The sequence below is a fragment of the Poecilia mexicana genome, unplaced genomic scaffold (genome assembly GCF_051168715.1).
Source record: "Poecilia mexicana isolate PSO_F unplaced genomic scaffold, ASM5116871v1 scaffold_2, whole genome shotgun sequence".
Lineage (NCBI taxonomy): Eukaryota > Metazoa > Chordata > Actinopteri > Cyprinodontiformes > Poeciliidae > Poecilia > Poecilia mexicana.
The window spans coordinates 45,138,318-45,162,946 of NW_028263371.1; the positions used below are offsets into that span (position 1 = coordinate 45,138,318).

General features: G+C 37.9%; 1 protein-coding gene across 1 annotated transcript; it reads right to left on the reverse strand.

Annotated features, from left to right (window-relative positions):
- Positions 1-56: 56 nt before the first annotated feature.
- On the reverse strand, positions 57-24,566 carry LOC106922747 (sacsin-like). Its single transcript, XM_088001642.1, has 8 exons — positions 23,747-24,566; positions 23,110-23,155; positions 20,026-20,113; positions 14,774-14,885; positions 14,214-14,360; positions 12,700-14,116; positions 11,931-12,019; positions 57-11,800 (listed from the first exon to the last, which is right to left on the reverse strand). The coding sequence occupies exons 2-8, from the start codon at positions 23,136-23,138 to the stop codon at positions 891-893; spliced, it is 12,792 nt and encodes a 4,263-aa protein (XP_087857768.1). The 5' UTR covers positions 23,139-23,155; positions 23,747-24,566; the 3' UTR covers positions 57-890.
- Positions 24,567-24,629: the final 63 nt, after the last annotated feature.

A 24,629-nucleotide genomic window follows, 5' to 3' on the forward strand; every position in this document is an offset into this window, starting at 1 on the left:
TGAATTAAACTAAACATGGATTAAAGATTAAGTGTAAAGACAACAAGCGGACATGATTCATGAGTACAAGTGAAAATATTTATTTAGCAACAGAAAGTTTGTGTTACATCTCAGTTAACTGTAACTAAAACACATTTATATGGAACAAATATTTCAGTTGCAATAGTTATGGTTATAATAAACTAGAAAGAGGAACATTTTGCCTAAGCTAAATAAAACATGATCTTAACAGTTATTTCAACATTAAAGTGAAAACACCTAATAAAAATAATACAGTAAACAGCAGTAGTCTTGCTCAGTTTTCAAACATAATCAGCCATTGGGAATGTACTGCAAGCATGTTGTAAAATAAAACAATTATAAAATATAGATGAAAGAAATGCACTAAGTAAATAATAATGAACTAACTTAGTATCTGTCAAGAAACAAACAAAAAATACAATGCACTGCACTAGAGTGTAGACGACATACTAAGTTATTTTAGTGATATAAACTGCAAAAGGTTCCTGAGTCTGTATTTCTAAAGATTATTAAAGTTGTGCATCAATCTTTACATTAGCATTACAATGCTGCTAGAATTATGCAAAACTACATGTTATACAGTGATTACTTAGAACCTTTATTTAGTCATGCACATATTCTGCATTGGAAAAAAATGTTTTGATATTACTATTTTTTTGAAATAATCCAAAGTTTTTAAGTTTTCTGTCATGAAATAAAATAGACAAGACTCATTAAAAGTAGTCAATTTTGTACATTTTTTTGTTTCATATTTGAAGATTACACCACCAATAAAGGGTTTACCAAAGTAGAAAGAATGAAATATTAGCAGAAATCACTTAAAAAAAACTAATACAGAAAAAAAAAATTGATCAATCTAACAGCACAATCTAATTTACATAAGCTTCTACTTTGTTGAGTAGCTCAGATGCTCTGTTCACTGCTAATCTTCCATTTTCAGACCTGAACAGCTCATTAGGAATGTGGGGAAATGGATGACAGTTGGGGTATTGAGTTTTTTTGGCGTCCACTCCCAGTGACTTCAGATCGGCTACAATCTGAGGAAGGTCTCTCAGTTGAGGGTGGTAGCAAGAAACTTTTGCTGCTGCGGCTGAAATTGAGCTGCTAGCGGTGTGTTTGCCATCATGCTTATATCCTGCTGCAATGAGAGCCTTTTCCACTGCCTGATGGACTTTGAATAGACACCACTCTGTGCTGTCTCCACTTGTGTCTTTCTGAGCTGCGTCAAGATCACAGCGAGCCTGTTTACACCAACGTTTGGCCTCTTCTTTGTTTGGTCTTGGAATATTTGTGTTATGGGTCCAAAAGTTGTAGGAATGGGATGCTCTAGATCTAAAGAATCTTTCTCGACCACTTCTGTGATACCTGGCTTCGTGGTCCCATTGCTGGTAGAAGTCTCTGAAATTAGAAGTTCTCCTTGAATCGGATGGATTGCTGAGCTCATTAATTCGATTCTGCAAATATTTACAAGCCTCTGTGGCGAGGTCCTGGCAGTCAGGATTTTTATCAGGATGCCATCTAAGGTAAAGTCTCTTGATAGCTTTCCTTTTCTCCTCTTCAGGAAGATTCCAAATCTCAGCCAAACATTTGTCTATCTCTCTTTTAGCTTCATCAAGAGAGGTTGGTAAAGAACTTTGTGGGGTCTGGGATGAAGGTGACACATTCTTCACAACCAGCTCCAGAGAGGAACTGCAGTTGATCCCATCTGACTTAATTTTTGTGTCTCTTTTGAATTGGTACAGGTCAAGATGACTGACTTCTACTGGTTCATCCTCTCCAATATCTATTTTGTATTTCCAGGAACATCTTCCAGAGCAACCAGGAAGTTCTTTGACAATAACTGCATAAATGTATGTGTTGTTTGTGCTATAGCCAACATATTCCCCTTCTTCAAAGTTGTTCAGAAAGCTCATGTCTAATGAATCGTGCCATTCATCTGGAATGTTTGTCCCAGGATCTGGTGGACTGAGAGTTCTTGTTTCAATGTTTACACTATCACGGATGTCATTATCAGCCAGAGTTTGCTGCACATCTTGCAGATCATCACACATGAGAAGTTGTCCAAGCACTGGAAGGTGAACTGATAAAATTCGGTGGCCTAAAAGAGTATTAATCCCCTTTGTCAAAATCATATTAACTTTGTTTATTACTTTAGGGGTCATATCATCATTGTGTTTCAAGTACAAGGTCAGACCTTGTTGTTCCTGTTTGACAAATGCATCAGTATCTCTGGCAGTTTTGTGTAGTGGCTGTTCATCCAGCCAAAGCATCGTTTTCAGAGATTTACAACAGACAATCTTAATGCTGCCAAAGATCTTTTCACATATCTCTGTTGCCTCTTGCTGTGTTATTTTACCTCCAGTTTGTTCTCTGAGGAGACAAATGAGTCCATGTTTGAATGCTTCTGAGGAGAGATGTTTATCAAACCATCCTCTGAACTCACAACCATTCCCAAGCTCACAAGGCTGCATGTTTGATTCCACAATTTTCTCCTCAGTGATCTGAGACAACATTTTAGGCTGAAGTTTCTGAGTCAACTTTTTCACCAGTTGATGGTTTTCAAAGATGTCACTGTCCAGATGACATTCACTGAGTTTCTCGAGCAACAAGAACCTATCCTCTAGTCCTTCTTCCAACCTTTTGATCTCAAACACTGTATCATTGTAGTAGAGTGAACTTGATATATGCAGCTTTCCATCAACTGCAGGAAGATACAAAGTCTGATCATCACCATTGAGGGCCTGTTCTCCTTGAGTTTTGATTAAGAGAAATAAATGGTGAACTGCTTGTTTTACAGTAATCAACTGGTTTCCATTCAGCTGCTTTTTATCACAGGAATCAGCATAAACAGCTGCCAGGACATTACAGTAGTGCTCTGCAGTGGGTTTTTCCTTCACACCAACTTTCTTAAAGAACTCTGCATACAAGGCATCTTGTGAAGATATTTTGTACAAGTATGGTCTAAACTCAAGTTCATCAGAGAGTGAGAGACACACACCATCTGCTTTAAAAAGCACAGTATCTTTTTCAACCAAGACAACAGGAAGACCATACAATGACTGTCCTTCAAAGACATTGGCTTGAAGGTAGGCATACGCATGACGAAACACAACTGCACGAGTTTTGATCACTTCCTCAGTTTTACATGGAGACTGACAGATATTTCTCATGTTTCTGGTCACCTTTTCTGAAGGTGGCTGTTTGTGAGCTCCAACATTTTCTATCATTTGTGAGAGATTCTGTGAGACATAACCTGGCAAATGTATTATTGGCATTGAGGACCAAATCAACTCCTGATATTTAGGATCTCCATCAATCAAACATCCTCTGATTTGAACGGTGGTATTCTCTGAAGCAAATGGTTGATGATATTTGCAGAGATCTTCCTGAATCTTAACTGGAAAAATAAACTTGATATCAGCAATGTCTCTCAGCAACCTTTCATTTTTGTCTTTGCAACTTTTTGCCAAGGCTTTATTGAAAAGCAGATTTGACTTCTGTTTCAACTTTTCAAGGTTTCTGTTTTCTTTTGCTTCTGATTCCAGTTGGTGTGCAAAACTGATTATTTCATCATTGGTCACCTCATGTTTCATTCCAATGTCTCTGATCAGTTTTCTTGCTTTTTCTGAGTGATATTCTTTTCCCTCACTCAAGTCTGTCCAAAATGTCTGTGGAACAAATTTATGTTGGGGAACCATTTTCTTGTAAAGCTCCACACTGTCGTCATAGTAGTATGAGGCAGTCTCAAGCTGACCTTGAGAGCTTCGAATCAGCTTTACAGACTTCAGTGAGAAGATGATGTCCTTGTACGTGGAAAGGTCAAACTCAGTCTCCATTAATAATATCAGCTTTAAGCAATCAAGAGTCTCTTTCTCTGTGAGTGTTTGTACAAATGGTAAAATGAACTTCATAAAATAGTCTACATCACTGAGGATTTTGATCTCCAGTATTACTGACAGACTGAAGTTTTCTGGGTTGTATTTCAGGAAAGTGTTGTTGCTGTTGCACAGAGTGAACAAATGTGAAAATGTCTTTGAATGTTTGCTGTTGAGGATAAATACCTCTTTTGGCCCATCAATCCTTACCCGTTCACCACATGTTGTTTCAAATATTGGTAAAGATTTAAGCTTCCTCTCATATTCTTGATTGTTTTTAGGTGCTCCTGTCTGTAAGAAGTTCTGAAACATTTTCAAATCATCATTTGACAAAAATCCAAACTCTGACTGGTTGATTTTGCAGACTTGGTCCAGCACTGAGCTTTTATCATTAACATCCATGAGTTCATGGTGCAGAGTTAGGTAAAACTGTCGATGTACTTTTAAAAAGAAGAGGAAATCTAGTTTTAGAAAACCAAGTTTGAAGAGGATTTGTGATACATCTCCATCTGAAACATGTGAAATTACACTTGACATGTCTTTCATTGTTTGTAGTAAGTGTTTGTTGTTTCCCTTTTGATGCACAACAGGTAGGATGCAGCAGTCACTTAAAAGTTCCTTCACATGCCTTAATGTCAGACTTTCTTTATTAGTACTTGATGTCTCCAGTGCAATTTCACTTATAAAAAACCAAAGTGATTCCAGCCACTTCAACATCTTTTGATTTGGGACACACAGGCCGCTGTCTGGATTGACCTGACAATCTTCAAGAAGTTGTTGAATTATTGGTTTCAAGTATTCTGCTGCACTTGGAAGTGTCAGTTTGTTGACCAGGTTTAAAGTTTCCAGAACATTGTGTTTTTCATTGATTCTATGATCAGCAAATTTGTCTTCATAGCCAAAGAAAAGACTATCATATCTTGAAATCAGCTTTGGAGATTTAGAGTTAAACTTTCTCAAAACCTTATCTTTTGTGAGAAGAAGCGGAAGTCCATCAAGCAAAGTGGAATTCTGTTGAGCATTTTCGATCAACTGGGAATCATTCAAACAAAACTTCAGGAGCTCTGAGCATCTGTTTTCATTTTGGATCAATGTGGCTTTTACAGGCAAGGGTAAATCCACATCTGTTTGGGTTGGATCATTGAGGGGCTTTGCTTGCAAAAAGGTACGCACCGTAGCAGGACTGACTTCTTTCACTTCAATCCCAGCTGACTGCATGTTTTCCCAAATGCTGTGCATGTTTGTGAAATCAGGAACAAGTTTCATTTCAAGAGCTTCCAAAATGAGATTGATCTGTTCTTCTGTTGAGTCTGTTAGGTAAGGTGCTTGAATGCAATCAGTTTCTGTGACATTACACCAGTCAAGAGAGTACTTGTTCACGTGCTGTCTTTCAGTTTTGCTTTTTAAGCTCTTCAGCACTGGAATTAGATCAAGACCTTTTTCTCTAATGGATTTGTATATTTCCTGGATCATTTCATGCCATTGTGGATCACCATCTATTGACTTAGTTGGCCAAAAGCACAAGTATGATTCACATAGATGGTCTCCAAGATTTCGACGGAATCCTGTCTTGACTTTAATTTTTTCTTTAATGTAATGCAAGAGATCTGCATAAAGTGGAGCGATGATTAGTTGTTTCAAACTCTCATTCCAATTTGACTTCACACTTTGGCCATCTTCTTTCCAAAGATTTTTCCTATTTGAGTCCACCTCAAAGTTTCCATTCACATGTACTGGCAGTCCAATTTTTCCAGGCAATGGGAGCGAACAGAAGGCAGTCCCTTGGAAATCATTGTTAGTGATTCGGACAGAGTGGGGAGAATTTTTCTTTACTTGTGCAGCAATCGCCCCCTGGGGAAGTTTGTTAGATGCTTTTAGTTCATTACTGTTTTTGAATGACCCAAACTGTTCAGCAATAATCCATTCACTTGGTCTTTTACCTGAGGTGGAAACTGACATTTCATAGAAGGTCTTGCAGGGGGTTATTGGATTCTTAGACTGCAGTGCATTCTTTAATTGTTTTTCAAATGCATCCTTTTTTACTCTACTTTCTTGTTGCAGAGTTTTTTCAACAACGAGGGTGGTCCTAAGCATTTTGGAAGTGTTATCAAGTTCATGAACTTTTATCTTGCTGATGTTTTTCAGGAACAGAATTAGTCCTTCTGGATCTTCAGACAGGGTAGAGAACAGTTCCCTCATGAAATCCTCAGTGACTTCTTCCTGACAAAGTTTTGAGCTTTTTGCTGTCATATTTGTCCTCAGAGGAAATCTGAACATGGTGCCTTTTTTAAGAGTGAACTGGTCAGGAAGAAAGGATTCATAAACATCACTGTACATGTTTATGAAATTGCCAACTAGTTTGTATCCAATGCCTGCACGAGGCTTGCCTGGATGACTTTCAATGTATTTCTGATTGGGATCAGAAATGCAAAGTAATTCATCTCCAGTGAGGATGGAGGGACAGTCAGTCAGGTGGTAAACAGAGTTGAAACCAAGTCCATATTTACCAATCTTTCCATGTAAGTTTTGTTTTCCTCCTTCTCCCAACTGCTGAATGCCTTTCAAGTCATCATCAGAAAACACTTTGTTGTTGAACACACAGAGAGCTGGGCCCTGCAGATTGTTCCATCTTTTACCAAATGTTTTTTCTTTGCCATGTTGACGTTTGTCCCAAATGAAATGAATTTCTGTTGCCTCAGCATCATCAGCATTTTGGATCAGTTCTTTAAGGATGTCTTTCTTCGATGGATATGCTGAAATTATGTTTTTAATTCGAACAGTTAGTTGTTCCTGCTGTTCAAAATGGAAGGAAAAAGGGGAAAAGTTGTCAACTGTGCAGTCTTCCAAAGTGTGATGCCTGGTTGTTTTGATGCCAAACTGGATAGCCATAGGACGAGGGATATTTTGATGACACAATGTGATACCTGAGGCAACTGGCATCCATGGACTGTCATTGTAAAACAGGTCTTTGGCAGGCTGCAAAACTCCATGCTCATTTGGTATCAAACAATCTTCAGTTGGTTTTTCTTTTGCCTCAAATATCCCTTTAGTTAAAATTGTAAGGCAAATAGATAAATCCTTGGCTGGGAGCACTTTGCTTTCATGTTGGGAGTGAAGTTCTTGAAGCACAGAGAAAAACTGAGTGGTGGTAAATTTTTTTCCAACACCAACGGTCTCCCAAAGATTCCTGAAACTAGTGAAGGCGTGTGGAAGTACATGGAGATAGGGTTTGGCTTCAAACTGTTCATTTTCTGCAACACAGTTGACATTAACGAATGTGTTGCCAATGAGGACAAAGGGGAATGAATTTGCCTGCTGTGAAATGAAAGTGGTATTCTCACATCCACTGATCCACTGATCTAGAAACTTATAGCACTCATATGCTATTTTGTGAAGCATAGATGTGTCCAATGACTGTGAATGCTTACTGGCTTTTTGCAGCTGCTGAAGCACAGTCTCTGGCTCTGGACTGTTCTGAACTTTTAAAAGGTCCAAGACAGGATCAGTGTTGTGTATTTTCAGTCCAATATTATCCAGTACAGGATGAATCATGTTAACAAGCAGGGAGAATCTGTCACTGAAAATTGCTGTGGGTTGTTGGAGCGTTGTGATTTGTTTCATCTTTATGTCACCGGGGGGAAATGCTGGGAGAAATGGAGTCATTCTCAAGGTTTTCCAGTGGGGAGAATCTTTGTCATTCAGGTGGTTTTTCATAAGTCCAAGAAGGCACTTTACATTCTCATATGCTTTCTTTTTGTCAACACTCCAGGTTTCAGTCATTGTGCATGCTTTGTGTGTGATGTCCTCTAGTGGAAGATGATCACTGGCCATTCCAAGTTCCAGCAACCGTTGAATCCTTCTGGGTGAACGGAAGTCCTGTTTGGTTCCACCCAGCAAACGTCCTTCATCTGGCTCAAAAAGACAGGCCACTCTTCCAGAGGGATGGACAAGTTTCTTGATATATTGGAGTTGCCCGTCTGATGTAGGTATGCAAGGATAAAATGTCAGCAGATGGTCCATTTCTTTTATGTTGAGGTCCACAGCATGCAGCACAAGTGTATCTCTGGTCTTAGGGTCCATGGTAGCAAGGTTTTTGAACACCACCTCTTGGTAAAACTTCTCCCATGTCCATGTCCTGTCTTGTAAAACCTTTTCCTGTCCAGCTTGTTTAAAGCTCTTTCTTAACCACAGTGGGATAGGAACAACAAAGTTTGGCCCTTTTATGTACTTCTTGCACACTTGAACTGCAAGTCTGCTGATTTCTGCATTTTCTTCAATGCATTCATGTAGAAAGATTGCATTGTTCATTGAGCACCAGTGTTCTCCATCAGAAAAGAGCTCTAGGCCACCAGAGGACTGCACGAGTTTAGAGTAAAATGCATCCACCAAAGGCTTAAAAGTATCACACACTTTCTCTCTCTCAGGCCAAAAGCTGTGATAACAGTAAGCCTCAAGTTGTTTGTTTTCAGACATTTGCTTTAGTGCTGAAAGTGAAGTAATATATGCCGTCACCACAGGATCCTCTTGAAGAGCCATGTTCCACTTGTGTTTCACTCCACTTTCCCAAAGACCTTTTCTGTTGCTCATTACAGCAAATGTACCATTTATATTTACAGGAAGACCTGTCTGAATGGGAAGAGGAAGGAAGCAAAATGTCTGTCCAACAAAATCAGTTTGTAGAGGAGATAATTTTCCAGTTTCTGTGTCTTGTTGCAAAGGCACAGCAACCCCTCCAATGGGCAATGAGAATACAGCCTTCTCCTTTTCTGTTTTGTTCTCTTTAAGAACCATTTTCAAAGACTGATCAGTGCCAAAGCAGTTGTAAATGAGCCAAGACTGTACTTTAGTTTCACCAAATTGCTGGCTGGTTATCTGGACAATTTGGACTGTAGAGCTATCAATGACTTTTGTGCATTTAACATCATGTTTCCTCAATGATTTTTCTGCTTGTTGCTGCTTTTTGATGAAGGTCTCATTTGAAATCCTCATTGTATTATCAACAGTTTTAACGATGTCCAAAAGGGTTGGCATGTCTTCATCCCTTAGTGGTGTTGATACATTGCTCGAGATGCTTTTTAAAGACAACATGTTGATGTTCCTGAGAAAAAGCAGATGAACCTGTGAGTTCTTCGTGAAGTTCTCCTGTAAGGCAAAGATATCCTGTTCATGGTATACTTTTTTACTTATTTCTGATCTCTGAGCTTCTTCCTCACATCGGAAAGGTAGTTTGATTAGCGTGCCATCATAAGGTGCGGGAGGAGATTTCTGGGTGAAGTTACAGTCAAAAATGCCTTCATATGCTCCAAATAGACCAGGGAAGCAATGGAAAAGTCTTTTTTGAGAGAGATCTAGTTTGATTCCAGGATTTGTCTTCTGCTGGATGTGCTTTCTCAAGTGAGACACATTTGGGTCAAGTATGAGCAGCTTGTTCCCACTCAGGATAGAGGGAACATCTGTGACATGATAAACGGTATTGAATCCAAGTCCAAACTTTCCAATCTTTTCCACTTTGTTTTCCTTTGAGGCCGAGCCAACTCTGACAATGTTTTTCCAATCATCATCTGTGAATCGCTCATTGTTAAAGGCCCAAAGACATGGTCCCTGACATAGGGCCATGTCAGGATCAATAAGACTTTCAGGAGGATCTTTGTGTTCTCTGAAATCCAACAAGAATTTACAGGCATCAGCTCCAGCATCCTCTGCATTCTGAATGAGTTCTTTGAAGATGTCACCATCTTCATCATACTCTTTAAGAATGTTTTTTATCCTCATAGTTATTGGTTCAGATTGGCCACACTGTTCAATGCCTATTAACTCCGGAGCAAGGATGTAGTTACTGAGAAACCTTATTTTCAACCATTCAGCTGTTGCTATTGGGATTTCTTCATGTAGCAGATACATTTTCTCCTCACTGAACTGAAGTTCTTTCAGTTTATTTTTGTTTACATCACAGAGGAGTGCCTCTGATTGTGGTCTCAGGGTAAACTGTTCATCTTCTGTAACAACGGGCACTGGGATGTCACCCTTTACTGCTTGCTTTGTTTTCCACAACCAGCTGAGAATCTCAATGGAAACCTTTACTTCACCTGAAGTTGCAAAAGGCTGTTGTCTTGTGTCGATGTTTTGCTGGATAGAATGAAGAATATCAACAATTTCTTCATTGGAAAGTGCCGTTCTCAGACCGCATTCCTGAAGCAGCTTCTTGAATGGCAAAAATTCATTTGGTACTTTCCCAATGTAAGAGCTCAGATCCAGATCCTGAGGGTAGTTTAGAACCAAATCACAAGGGGAAACAAACTGGTCATTGGCCCACAGCCAGTCTGGCTCCTTGTTCATCAACTCTCCAAATTCAGAGATGTTTTGCTGCATGTGCCCATAAATGCTATGAAGTTTTCTCTTGAAATCCACATTGCTGTCAGGATCATCCATGTTCTGCAGTGTTGATTTCAGCACTGATAAATTCTCAATCACTTTCTCAGGTGGAGGCAGCTGTTTGAGGCCGAGCTTGGTGTTAACTCTATCACTGAGCTTCCCCATCAGAGGCATCACCTCTCCAACAATGTCCTCATACATCGTGTGTCTTATTTCCTCAGAGCTGCAGAAACAACTTTTTGTAGATTTATCAAATCTATTTTGTTTTTCAGTTCCAGGCTGATCACATGGTATCCATTTTATCATCTTAAGGCGATGGAGTTGTGCAATAGAAAATTTTGACAGTAGATCATAGCCATCCAGCATTTCCAAGAGGACTTCAGCTCTGGTCAAAGCCTCACTTTCAGAGTTTACTTTGTGCTTTTCAATCAGTGTGGTGGCATAGAGCACATGATCTGGTGTCAGATCTGCCTCTTTATTTATCAATCCAAGATCTGTCAGGTTCTTCAGCATCTGTGGTGATTCTGTGTATACTGGTGGGGGGAAGACGTCTGACTCAAAGATCATTTTAAAGGCTTTAACCATTGGATTAAGAAAGTCTGCAGCCCGTTTCAGCTCTCGCTTTACTTCAATGAATCTCAGTTCCTTGCACTTGGATTTTAGAGACTGGTTTTGAGAGAAAAGGATGTCACCATGCTGCAAAATCCAAGTCATTATTTTCTCAGTTTCTTGACGACTGGAGGTACCATTCTTAATGTTGTCAATTAGGATAATGCTTATTTCAGATGGGCCCAAGAGATTCACTTTCAGCAGCTTTAAAAGTCTGCAGTCAGCCTCAGTAGCACACTGGATAATTGAATCAGGTACAGGCAACTCTGAGGGTATAACCAGACCAGATGTTAGAACCAAAGCCTGCTTTGATTGAGCTGTGACCAAGGATCCGGTCATAGTTTGAAACACAGGTAGCTTTATGAGGAACTCTTTCTCTTGACCTGAGAGGACATTTAGATGGGACAAATAGTCTTTCAGATTTTCTCTTGTCTTTTGAGACTCAGACTTCACAATGCTGATGACTTTCTTAGAGTCTAAATTCATCAACACCTTCATGATGCTCCTTGGAGATGGGGTCAGGACATAAGTTTCAAGGTCTTCATGTTTAAGCCACTCATTTCCTCTCACCACTGTGCCACCAGTTTTGGTCACCAGCTGAGCTATTTGGTCAGGCAAACTGTTCTGTCCTCGTTTCTGAAAAATGAGGGTTGTCTTCTGTTGTAGCTTTGCCAGTGACACAGGCTGACTGTTAGAGAGGGGACTGACGGGAATCAGAGGTATTTCCCTGAAACAGCTTAACTCACTGAAATGAGAGTTCAGAAACCTCCAGAATTTCTGAAGCCAATCTAATGGTGGATGGTCACTTCTGTTTGTGTTCCAAGTAACGAGTCTTTTCTCCATCTGCTTCCAGTCCTTTGGTAGAAATTTTCTTGTATATTCCTCTACATGTTTTTTATTAGTGTTGATGACTCGGAATATCCCTGGAAAACAGTTAAAAAAAAGAAACTGTATAGAAAAATTACTTCAAAAAAAGGAAAACAAATAAATTTTATGTGGATCACATAGGCAACATAAGATATGTTTATAAAAGTCAAAGTTAACATAACATACCCAGCTTGGCCAGCTCTTCCAGGTGGTTTCTGCAAGTTGAACTTAGATCAAGGGGGATGAAGAGGTGATTGCAGTATGGTAGAAGTGTTCTGCAAAAACATACATTATTTTATTGTGGTTGATATGCATTTAACAAAAGATTAAGTTTAGTTTCATTGACAAAAGTCTTACCTACAAAAAACACCAGTAAAGCAGAAATAATCAAATAGAATAATCTAAAGTGTAAAACAATGCTTTTTTGATAATGAGACAGTTGTGCTTATGAAGACTAAACATTATAAATTTATTAGTGAATAATCAAACTGCAAAGAGGAGCCATATGTAGCTCTCTTTTTGTATGCCCCATCATGACATGTCGTAGGAGAAATCTAGGTACTATGCTATTGGGGAAAAATGTGTGCAAGGGTATAACAGAAGGCATACCTATAAGTGTGGCACAGGTAATTACACTAAAGGGGTTTTAGATACCAGCACAAAAACCCCTGAATAAATGCTGTCAACTCATGCTCATTTTGAAAGCATATATGCTACTACAATAACATTGTAGCTGAGTTTGCATTTTACACATCTAGACTGTAAAGTGCAATATCCTTAAAAACAAGACGATGAAAGCAGAGGAATAAGCCAAATGCAGCTGGGTTTCAAACACAAAATCTTTCTGGAGTCAAATAACAGTTATAACCACTGAATAGACATGCTTTCATGCAAAATCCAGTTTTAAAATCAACATAAATATAGCAACAGACACATCAGACAAACTATAACTTACCTTGGAAATTCCTTGTTGTCAATCAAAGCAGTGTCCTCCTCTTTCTTTGTGAAAGATCTGAAAGATCCATCACTGAGAGGAAGTAGCTGAAGTCCCTCCAGTTCTTTGTGTTTTCCATCACTCAGTATGTACTCCAAAATACACAGTTTATCTTCTTTACTGATGTTATGAACACCAGACCTGTGGAGAACCTCTCTTAGGAAGCAGGGAGTCACATACTGTGAGTTGGTGTGTGTAAAGGTCTCAATGGCTCTGATTACAGTAGCTGGTAAACTCACAAGATTTTCCCCGCAGGAAACCAAAGTCCTTTTAATGGCAGATAATGTCTCAGCTCTTGTTGGCCCATTGCAGGGTATCACAGCTTCTGATAGAGGGATAAACTGTGTTTCATTTCTGGCAAGAGAGAGAACAGCCATGTTCTCATTGAGTAAGTGATGAAAAACATCAACAGCAACATTGAACCATTTGTCTTCGTGCTGCATTTGAGTAACATCAGGCCACAGGCTGTACACAGAAGAGACAGGAAGAATAGATTGTTGACAAAGTTTGATGTCATCTTGAATGATCTTCACATATGCTTGTGGGAGCACCTTCTTCACAAGCAATTCATTCCACAAAGCGTGTTCATCATGTTTCTGGTCTTCTTCTTGCCACTTGATGTGTCTTCTGTTGTCTGTGAGACCAAAGCAGGCGTTGACATAAACTGGGAGACCGGTCTTGTTGGATTCGTTGTTTGGGAGAGGGAGAAAGCAGCTCAATCTGCCTTGACCACAGTCTCTCTGCTCATCAAGTGGAAATGCCAAGTCAACTCTGGGTAAAAAACTCAACTTTTTGGCAAGGTCATCAAGGTTTGGTGCTTTTCCCTCTTTCATGGTGCATGTTGTTAAAAGCCATTGTGTTTTTTTCTGATCTTTTGAATTTAGAGTTATCAATTTGATTCTTGTCAGGCCTTCAACATCAGACTCATCTTTTTGCTTCAGAAGAACTTCTGTTGGTTCAGAGGATTTTATTTCAAGCCTGGTGTTAATGGTACCATCCCGACTGATATGGATCAAGGACACAGAGCTCACACTTTTCAAAAAGAGAAGGCTCAAGTCTGCATCTGCAATGAAGCTATCAAAAAGCTCAAACACTTTATCTGAATCATATAGATTGTCTGAAATCTCTGATGCTTTGTTGCGTAACGGGAACCTGAAAAGTGTCCCAGAGAAGTACTGATCCTCTATGATTGTTGACCATTCTTGCTTGCCTACAACTGAAACTATGTCTCTGTAGGGCTGGAACTGGTCATGCATCGTCAGCAAAGCTTCTTGGTCATCAGGTTCATCCAAAAACCACCGAAACCCCTTATCACCAAATATTTCCTCTTGGGGGTCCATCAATCCAAGATGTCCTGAGCTGAAAATACTGGGCACATCTGTTGAGAAATAAATGCTTCTATTTATTATCTCTAAAATTACATCTTAGTCAAAATCATTAAGCTAAAGCATGTTATTCTAATGAATAATTTTGACCTGTTATGTGATAAACGGAGTTGAAGCCGATTCCAAATCTCCCAATTTTGTTCGGGTCATTGATCTTGCCACTTCTTCCAGCCTTTTGAATTCTTTCCCAGTCGTCTTCAGTAAACGCAGCATTGTTGTAGGCATACAGAGCAGGACCTATGCAAAAAGTCAATCAGTAACTAAATAAATAAAACTGTTTGGAATCTCTGGAATATTTATTAAATGCATTTGTTCTGAAATGTTAGCTTGAATTGAGAAAAACTAAACAGCTTATTTAAAGACAGATACAACATGCACAATAGTATTTTTCTTTAAAGTTTTTGGTGTAAAATGGCTAAACCTTGCAACATTATAAAGAAGAATTGTCTATAATTAATACTCATGGTGTTGTATAATTATAAAATGTAGATTTATGCCTTGAGAACAATGTTGAACAGTAGAAAAGGCAGGTTATTGTTATAAAAAATATATATTTCTTAAAAGTAAAAGGATGACATAATTTTTGGAGGTAAACTATCATGAAAAGAAGTGTAGCTTACAACTGAAGCTACACAAATCAACATATATACCTTGGTATTGTCCAAGATTGGCACTCCAAAGACTCTCAGTGCCATAGCTCCTCTCATCATGGATGAAAATCACTTCTGTTGCATGAGCATCATCAGCATTTTGAATCAGTTCCTGTTTCAAAATAAAATACATTAAAACCCAGCAAAGATCAACAAGACAAAGTCGCCCAGCTTAAATTGTAAATGAAGAATCAATAGACTCAGAGTAAATTCTTTGGTTTGAAGAAATAAACAAAATTGAAAAATGAAATGGACCATTGTTTTGTCCTGGTTGAAATCAAGCATTGGAGAAGTCAACAAATGTTTAATTATCCTCTTTTACTTTGATGAAATAGAGCATATACACCAAGCAGAATAATCAGAAAAGAGACGACCCAGTTGTCCTTATATCCCACTCGCCCACCAAGTCTGGTCTAGCTCAAAAGGCCTATCCTGTGTTAAGCCTGTATTTTATTTTTAATCCTAAATAGGAGGGATACAGTGAAAACACAAGGCATTAATGAAATGCAAATGTCAATTTTGAACAATGAAACTCTGGTTTCCCCCAAAAAACTCGCAAAGTCTGGTGTACGGGATCTCACTGCATGCTCAGGTTGGTGGCACAAATAGTGTATCATTCATTTTGAACTTCCAAAATGAACCTACTTTTTGGAGTGTTCACTGGAGCCATTAAAATGGGAGGTTCCAGTGGAAGAAATGTGGACAAATGGAGAACAAATGAACCTCCTTTTTGGAGGTTCATTTTGACTGCTCCAGTGACAGGAGTGACTGGACCAGTCAGACTTAGACTAGAGTCACTCTTCAAGCTGGGCACACACAACACAACACAACTTTAGTTTTCTTTCTGTATTGTTTGTTTTCTTGTTTAAAGACTAGGTGTTCAAACTAACAGACTAAGGATAATACACTTAGCAAATGGACTTGCTGAGGGGTCACAGAATACAAGACTGGATCAAAATAAATGAAAGAAATGAATGCATCAAACTTTCATGGAAACTTGAAAGGGAGGAACAAGCACATCATTAGTTTTCAGTAACAGAAGATATTTCCAAAATGTGGACAGGCTACATTTCTATTCCACTCCCCTCATAAAATCAAAGTTTAACCCGTAAGTGTGTTGGATAGGTTTGACTCTGTTCCTTGATTTGAACAACTTTTAGTGGTCCTTTAATCCAAAAACATTATTTGTAGCTCAACAAAGAACAATATAATGTTTGGGCTGGGTTTTGCAAATAAACATTTGGGAGTTTGTGATAAATTAATTTATTCTAGTACGAAAATATTTTATTCAGATGTGTCATTATCTTCATGTTTAGTTTATACAATTTTTGGTTTAATTTCAAAATTTCTCTCTTTTCTTGTTTTCCGTTTCATACCAAAGAACAATTTTACAAAGTGAACATGCATGTACAATTAGGTTGATTATCAGTTCACACAACCCAATTGCATTTAGAAAGGCCAATATCCCTCTCACACTTCCAGTACTCTAAACAGGATTTTGTGCTTTTGTACAGTCAGGCCTGCTAATTGACTGTACCAATTGATGCAGACTCTCACATCAACTCAGGGCCCCTAAACTTCGTCAGCAAAGGTTTATAAATCAGTCTCTGTCCTCTTCTGCTCTACAGTGAGAGGTTTGACTGACAGACCGTCCCACCAGATCAGGTCTGCACGTTTACAGTTAACAATATTCACCCCACTGTTGCCAACTCACTGACTTTCTTGCTATATTTAACGACATTTCAAACAAAAAAAAAATCATAGCAAAAACCAAAATCAGCAGTTGAAGCTTTTTAAATATCAGTAACCAGGGATCGGCAAGAAAACTGCAATCGGTGCAGCCCTACACACATATTCATGACATTCTATGATTAAATAAATTTCTCTTAAGGGTTACTCCTATAGCTAAAAGTTGAATTTATATCAGGTGAGTCTTTTTCCCTGAGAATGTGGACCGGTACCGGTACCGGGTTGATTCTGAGCCTTCAAATGATTTTAACAGAAGTTTCTCATAACTTAGAAGTTGATGTAAAAAAAATATGTTTGTCTTAGCCACAAAATGATTATGCTCAGCAGCAAACAACATATCCCAACTACAGCAGAGAGCAGCTCATCGATGTAGCAGCTATGGAGCCTGACGTAAAAACATTTTGCTAGACAATGTCAAACATTGAGAAGTTTTAATTATTGTTATCAAACGTTATCAAACACAGCATTTTGAAGCCAAAAATACCTCAGAAATATACAGAGCCAACCATGAGAATCAAGTCATTTAAAGTCTAAACTCAGTTTCACACAAACATAAAGATCCCAGCATAAATGTTTGGCTGTTGAACTGGACCGTTCCAGGTCACTATCTAGCTAAATTCTATTAGTAACTTTACAAATCTTTTACATTACATTACATTACCCAGGCACATTAAAACGAACCTTTATCTTGGCTTTTTTCTATTCTTCTTCTTTCCTTTCTCCCTCCCAGAAGGATAAGTCCCCTTTTGAGACATGTTTTGTTATCTTAACTTCTGACCGGAGCTTTGGACGTTTGGATGCACTGCACGGCAGCTCATGATACCGGCGAAGTGTGCAGTACCTACTGCGGCCACCAGAGCGCCCTCAAGAGCTAAATTTTCCTTCTTTTTATCAATAAAATAATAATTTCTACATATTATAAAATATATATTGTTGTAAAAACAAATAACTTCATAGTAAAATTGTGTGTTTTTGACATTATAATGACATAGAAATTATTACTAAAAAGAAAAAAAAATCAGCTCTAATGAAGTGCTGGGGCCACTTCACAAAGCAATTGCTTAGTTCGCTTATGCATTGGGCCGGCCCTGCATCAACTGCTGCTATGCCAAGACTTGACGTAGCAGCCTCAGAATATCACCTGACGTCGTCTCTCACTGACTAACTGATTTGAGCTTCGTTTATCATGTTGCAATTTACAACATACTTTGTAAAATATTTACTGCCATAGCAAAAAAAAAGTTTGTGTTATTACTAATCTTTTTATAAATTAGTATTCAAATGAGTTGAGAGCAAGGCAATACTGATGCTGGATTGCTCCAGTGGAAGAAATGTGGACAAATGGAGAACAAAACAGAAGTCGCAGGCTTGAAAAGCTATCTATAGCAGATAAACAGCATATTGAAAACACTGTAAACCCGACAGAAGCATCATCCTCCAGTGCTTCATTTAGCATGCAAAGTTTATATCCTGCTTGACAGCCTTTTCTGGTAATAAATAGCCATTCCTATAATCATAATGGGAACGCCATACTGACCATAGGCATAAATCCCGGAGGTTTCGGGGGGGTCCAAACACCCCCAATCTTGGAAAAGTCTAGAATTGTCCCCCCAAAGAAATCATGAAAGAAACTATTTTATTTAAATGATATCAATATAAAAAGGCAATAGAAACAAAGAATGAAATAAATCCGCCACTCATCTAAGAAAAAAACTAAGAATTAAAAAAGGAATTGTTAGGTATTGAAACAATTGTTAGAAAAATGGTTCAGTCTAAAGCAGTGGTCCCCAAACTTTTTCCTGTGAGGGCCACATAACTTTTCCCTTCTCTGGTGGGGGGCCGGAAATTGTTGAGGGGGGGGGGGGGGGGGGACCCAGAAAGCACATGGGCAAAAACCATGAGTGAAACGGTCACTGGGACTGACTAGTATATATTCCATTGAGGGAAAGTAACTATAACATATTAATTTCTCATATGTTAACATAAAGGCTCGTTTTGAAGTATAAGTTGCTAATTACAGGCATTGCTTCGAAGAATTCAACCTGGAATGCGGCGTACATAACATATGCGTGTTCATCTGCTCTACCGCTAGCAAACAACCGTACTGATTAAATAACATAAAAGTCAAGCAGTTCCCTAAAAGTCCAACAGATGGCAGCAATGTGCCTTGCAAAACAAAACACCCACAGTTTACACACTTCCTGCTAAAGAGCCCCCTGGTGGTTGAAGAAAAATCCACATATAAACCGGAAAATACAATAAATGAAAAAAAAATCTGAATGCTCTCTGGTATTGTTCAGGGGGCCGGACCAAATGTGGAGGCGGGCCGTAGTTTGGGGACCCCTGGTCTAAAGTGTAGGAGGAGCAACAGCTGCGCTACTGAATGACACAGACTTCGTTAGAGCAGCTGAAGTGAGGAGCTATCTGTTACTGTGGCTCTGCAGCACCAACAAAAAACCCTCCAGCAGATAAATACTTAAAGCAAAAGGCATGTAACACGTTTTATATCACTGCTCAATAGGAAGAAACACATTGACAATAAAAATCAGTCCACAGTTCGTTATTTCATTACTTTGGCTGAATAATGATAAACGGCCACCTTATGCATTGGAAATCAAAACTAGCTAAACTGCTACATTGTTTTCATAAACTTACCTCTTTTTTCTGTCAAAGGTAGCCAATATTTCAATTATATTTAGCTCTTTAATTCTTACTTTAATAAGAAGAGTTTGAAACAGGAGGGAGTGGCTCAGCGTTAGCACTAGCCGACAGCTCTGAATGGGAGCTGAGAGCAGATGGGCTACTGTAGCTAACAGTAAAACAAAAACAAGTGCCTTTATTTCTTACCATCTTAAAACATAGACCCTATAAAACCACAAAATAAAATCAGAATATTTTTCTGGAAAACTCTGGTGCTGACCCTTAAGTTTATATTATGATACTTCCCAAATATTCAATTTCTACATATTTATAGGTTCTCAGCCATCCAGGACATGGAACACCCCCCCCCCCCCGTCACCCAAAACATAAAAGTTTAAAGCAACTTAAGTTATAATTTAAGTTTAAAATAAATTTAATTTAAGTTATAAACACATACCCTTTATTAAGATCCACTGCAACAAATCAATATTTATGAGGAATTTTGTTAAGTGAAGTTACTTATTAAAACATGTTTTTATTTAGAGCCTTAAGTTTTTGTAAAGGTGTAGCAGAGATTAGCTCTGTGGCTCTGAACCAAACTCATATCTAAGCAACATTTTAACCTTAGTTTGATTTCTATGGGTCTCAACAGGTTGTTTACTTAGAAAAATACTTTTGTTGTTCATTGCTACTTAGTCATTTTTGGTTGTGCAGCTTGAACACAATAAAAAAAAAAAAATTAAACCACATTTTATGTTACATTTGACTGTAACTTTGCCGACACCCCCAAAATTGCTCTTAAAAAATGTCCGTGTTTGTGGCCCCCCCAATAATGAGATGGGATTTACGCCCTTGATACTGACCTTCAAAATCTGTCCACCGTCAGGATATCGACGCAGAATATCTTTCAGGTAGTCAAGAAAAGGTGGTGCTGTAGCCCCAAAGGACCTCCTAGAGAAAATAAGATTGAGAAAATAAACATTAAATCGCTGGTTTAAGGTATGCTTAATCTGCATTTACTCTTCCAGCTAAGGGATTTTAATTGGAGTTGTGCCTAATAGCAATCAGCAGTAGTTCATTCCATAACCAGTGGGTTACTGGTGTGAAATCCCCCACTCCGTCTTCTCAGTCATTGTGTCCTTGGGCAAGACATTTCAGCTGCCTTCTGGCAGTGGTCAGAGGGACCTGGTGGTGCTGAATGAATGGCAGCCTCACTTTTATCAATCTGCATCAGGCTGACTGTGGCTACAATTAGGATTGCCACCTTTCAGAAATCAAAATAAGGGACGCCCACCACGGCGCGTCGTCCTACTCTCATGGGGTGGGATATCTGTTGCAGTGATAGACATTATTTTATGGCAGTGTTTTTTGTCTTTAAAAAGTGATCATAGAGCAATCGTTCATGCATAAAGGTCGGTTGGAGTACCCCAAAACTGTACTCCAATCAGAGTAGTATACTTTAAATGCGTTTAATTAAGAAAGTGTAGAATATATTTGGCAAACCAATGAGTAACTGATCATAACACCTGATTTAATATTCAAAATGTGTGTATGAAATGTATGTGAACATTCTGATATTTTACAGAGTATTACCAAAATATTTATATAAAGAAGGAGTTAGGTTTGGAGACTGGTTCTAGACCAGATTTACCACAGGGCCAGAGTAGTCAGTGTTTTTCCAGGGCAACACTTGAAAAAGAATGAAAAAACAAAAAAACAAAAAAAAACCTGAGCAATATTTTATCATTTGATGTAAAAAGAGCCACAGAGCCACTTGCGTCTCCAGAGATTCAGTTTGCAGATCCCTGGCAGATGGAAAGTGTGATCCTATCTCCATACAGCATCTAAAAGTGCAGCACTATAATTTTTAATTCATTGTTAAAGTAAAATTGTGTAGGTTAAAAAAATCCACTAGTGAGTATTAACATAAGACATTTACTTCTTTGGTACCCTGTTGGCCCCCATCTAGAACCGCCCCTGGGCTGCAGGTCTGTGTCCGGTGCATAAATGATCACTGAACCATGAATTTATAAAATATATAAACATTTCAAAATAAAACATGCAGAAAGCCCTAACAAACCTTTTAAAGTAGGAAGTATTTATGCATTTACTGTTAATCTAACATATGATTTGTTCTTTAAATTATCATTTGTATTATTTTGGCTGATATTATTATACATTAAATAAGCAAATAATCAAACCAATATACTCTACTAAAAGCACAAAAAGAAACTTAATCATAGCAAAATGTTACCATATCAGGGTCTGCTGTGTTCCTCTCCTGATTCTGTTTGGTATCGCACTGCGCCACAATGGACACTTTTTTTTTTTTTTTTTAATTGCCAGTGTTCATCCTCACAAACATTATTCAGCTTGGGATTTACATCTTCCTTCTCACATCTGTATCTTTACGAGAGGTTTTGGTTCTAAGGACAGTGGAGAATCAGGTCGAGGATGTTTTAAAAAGATGAGGGTTGACAGCAGCTGACTGGGCTGCGTAGTGTCCGTATCTAGGCAACCGTGACAACAGCGTCGGTCCATAGCGTCCAGGGGTACTTTAACTCCCACATCGAGAATTTAGCTGAACTTCATATTTCCTGTGTACCAAGTGTATCATTACACTTGATACACTTAGTATCAAGTGTAATGATACTAAGTGTACACTTAGTCTTGATATGTGTGTGTGTGATAGGCGTGTCTATCGGACATTTATAGAAATACGGACGCAAAAATGTAATGCCTTTGTACTTACAAAGCATAGAGAATAAATTATGCTGCTTCTATGAAATGTGTTGCTATGCAAGAACAATAAATATTTAAATAATAAATAATATTTCCATCATGAAAAATGCAGATACAAAAATTAAAGGAGGACCCTACATAACCCTGTATTTACCCTGTGATTATAAATATTATAACAAAAATGTCTTTTAGACTTCAGGAGGTTAATATGGTCACAATATTTGGTATATTTAAACAGCGACAAAACAACATCATACAGATCATACCAGAACATCCTAAAGCTGAAGTCCCTCTGTTTCCTCTTCCCCTATCTTGTAATTTATGTTGGCATGTTGAAAAACATGGTATGTGGTTCTAAAAATGTGAAAATTCTGAGGATTTTCTGAAACATACACCCATATCAAATTTTTGAACTTTATGTTTTCTTCTTGATTCAAAACTTTTGTCAACACATGTTGACATAACTTGCGTTGATATTAAGTTTGTCCTTAATATTTAAGGATAAATGTATAGTCTAGGTATTACTCCAGAGAAAGCTACTCTGAGCTGTTTATCAGAGGTACACTTCCTGATTATATCTGTACTTCTACAGAAATGTTCACTTCATTTTTCAATCACGTGTGAACAAAACACTTTGTACTTCCTTGTTTCTAAAAAAAAACCTCTGAAGCAATAACTGCACGTACTGCTATGTTCTGTAATAAAAAAATATGTTTTTTCAGCATCACCTACAAAACTTACAAACATTAAGATTTACTTATTCTATTGATTTCATTGAATAACAGTATTAAGTAATCATAGTTAGATTTTAATACTATTATAATGTGATATGCAGCTTAAAGTAGAAAAAATCAACCTAGGAATGTGATGAATAGTTTTGTAAATTAAGGTGACTTGGAGTCGAGTGCCTTGCCAGGGGAATATTGATATGCAAAAGAGGAAAATGGAATCAAACTCACAACTTTCAATTGCAAACTAACTACTCTACTCACTGATCCACAGTTGCCCGTGAGGTGGCATAATTTTCACAAGACAAACATTTCATGAAAATGCATATAAAGCTTTAAATAGCTAGATATCAACAGTTTACTTGTTCTTGCAGTACAATTGAGTAGTCTTGAAAAAAAAGATATGTCATTTAAAATCATGTGAAGAAATCAAAGTCTAAGTTGCTTCACTTAAGAGGAAGAGGTGGAGCAGCTTACCGTGTTTTATGTCTGGTCTTCCCACTCATCCTTCCTGAGTTGGATGCTGTGAAAGAAACCAAATATTGTAACACAAGGTAATGCAGTAGAAGAGCAACAGAGAATTATTAAACAGATTCTTAATTTGTAGAGTGAATGTCTAAAAATACGTAGAAAACCATAATCATCTGATAACATAAATTAAACATTCTTTAATTTGTTAGATTAGTTTATGTGTTTATGAGGATGCTGGCTTATTAAACAGTCAGCACAACCACTTTGGTAGAATGATCAGATTTTTAACAGCTTTAGAAAAACCTGGTGTAACTTATCTATTTCCTGGAGCTGATACAGGATAATAAATTAATATTCTGTTATTGCTGATTTGCAATAACAGAATATTAATTTCCTTTAAGTGATGCAGCCATAACTGAGACCTTTGCAGCCAAGTCACAACTTTTCTGTCACCGACGAACTAAAACCAACTCTTAAGAAAATTATGGTGCTATAAAATTAAATAAATCTAGGAAAACTTGCAAAAAACAAATAGAAACAAATATTAAGTTATTATTTGTTTCTCATGCAGAATATCTCCTGCAGTTATGTCCTATAAGTTATATTGTACTAAAACGCAACGAAGTAATAAATATCACAGTACCTGAGTCACATCGTCTGGACGAAGTTCATCAGTTCCTTTGAAAGTGAGAAAGATGCTGCTGCAGCCTGATTATAAAGACTTGCTCCAACGCTGACTCGCCCTCCCCTCACCCAGTCCATGCTCTGTAGCTTTCATTTCTCAGTAAATCAAGCGTCATCTAAAAACATCGCGTTTCATCCGGCTTGGTTTGGCAATTAAACGAAACTTACGGGAAAACGAGAGTTACTTCATCAAGTAACCGCTAGATGGCGCTGTCGACCACTATCAGAGGTTCACTTCCTGGCTTCGGCGCCGGGGTCAGTCTCATAGCAGGAACACCAGAACGAACAGAAAACGCAGCGATTTTAATCAAGACATGCGTAGCCCATAGCAGGACCTTCTAACTTAAGATTGTTTATTAAGGACACCATTAAGTGCTGGTTCAGAGTTGGTGTATTTGATAAAAAAAAAAACTCCATTGATGTAATTTGAATTAAAATTAGAACTTTTGCATGGCACTTATTAAAAACTTTGTGGTTGTTATTTAAACTGAACTAAAAAAATGCTTCTAAAAGTTTTATTACACATTTATTGAGTATATGGGTGTTAGAAAAAATTGTCTAAGTATTTATTAATTTTCACACATCAATTTATATATACTTTATTCTTAATCATCTTGGTAAAGTATGCAGTTCTATTTCTCAGGGTGATAGCAGAGTATTGCCTCCGTCCTGTTTAACTTTCAAGTGGTTGAAATCTAATTAGAACTAGACATTTTAGTTACTGATTACAATAAGGGTACGTAATGTGCCGTTTTATAAAATATATAATAAATGTGAAAATTAAGTTTACTTTACAAATAACAGCATTTTAAAATGTGAAAAGTATTTTAAAAGTACAGTGA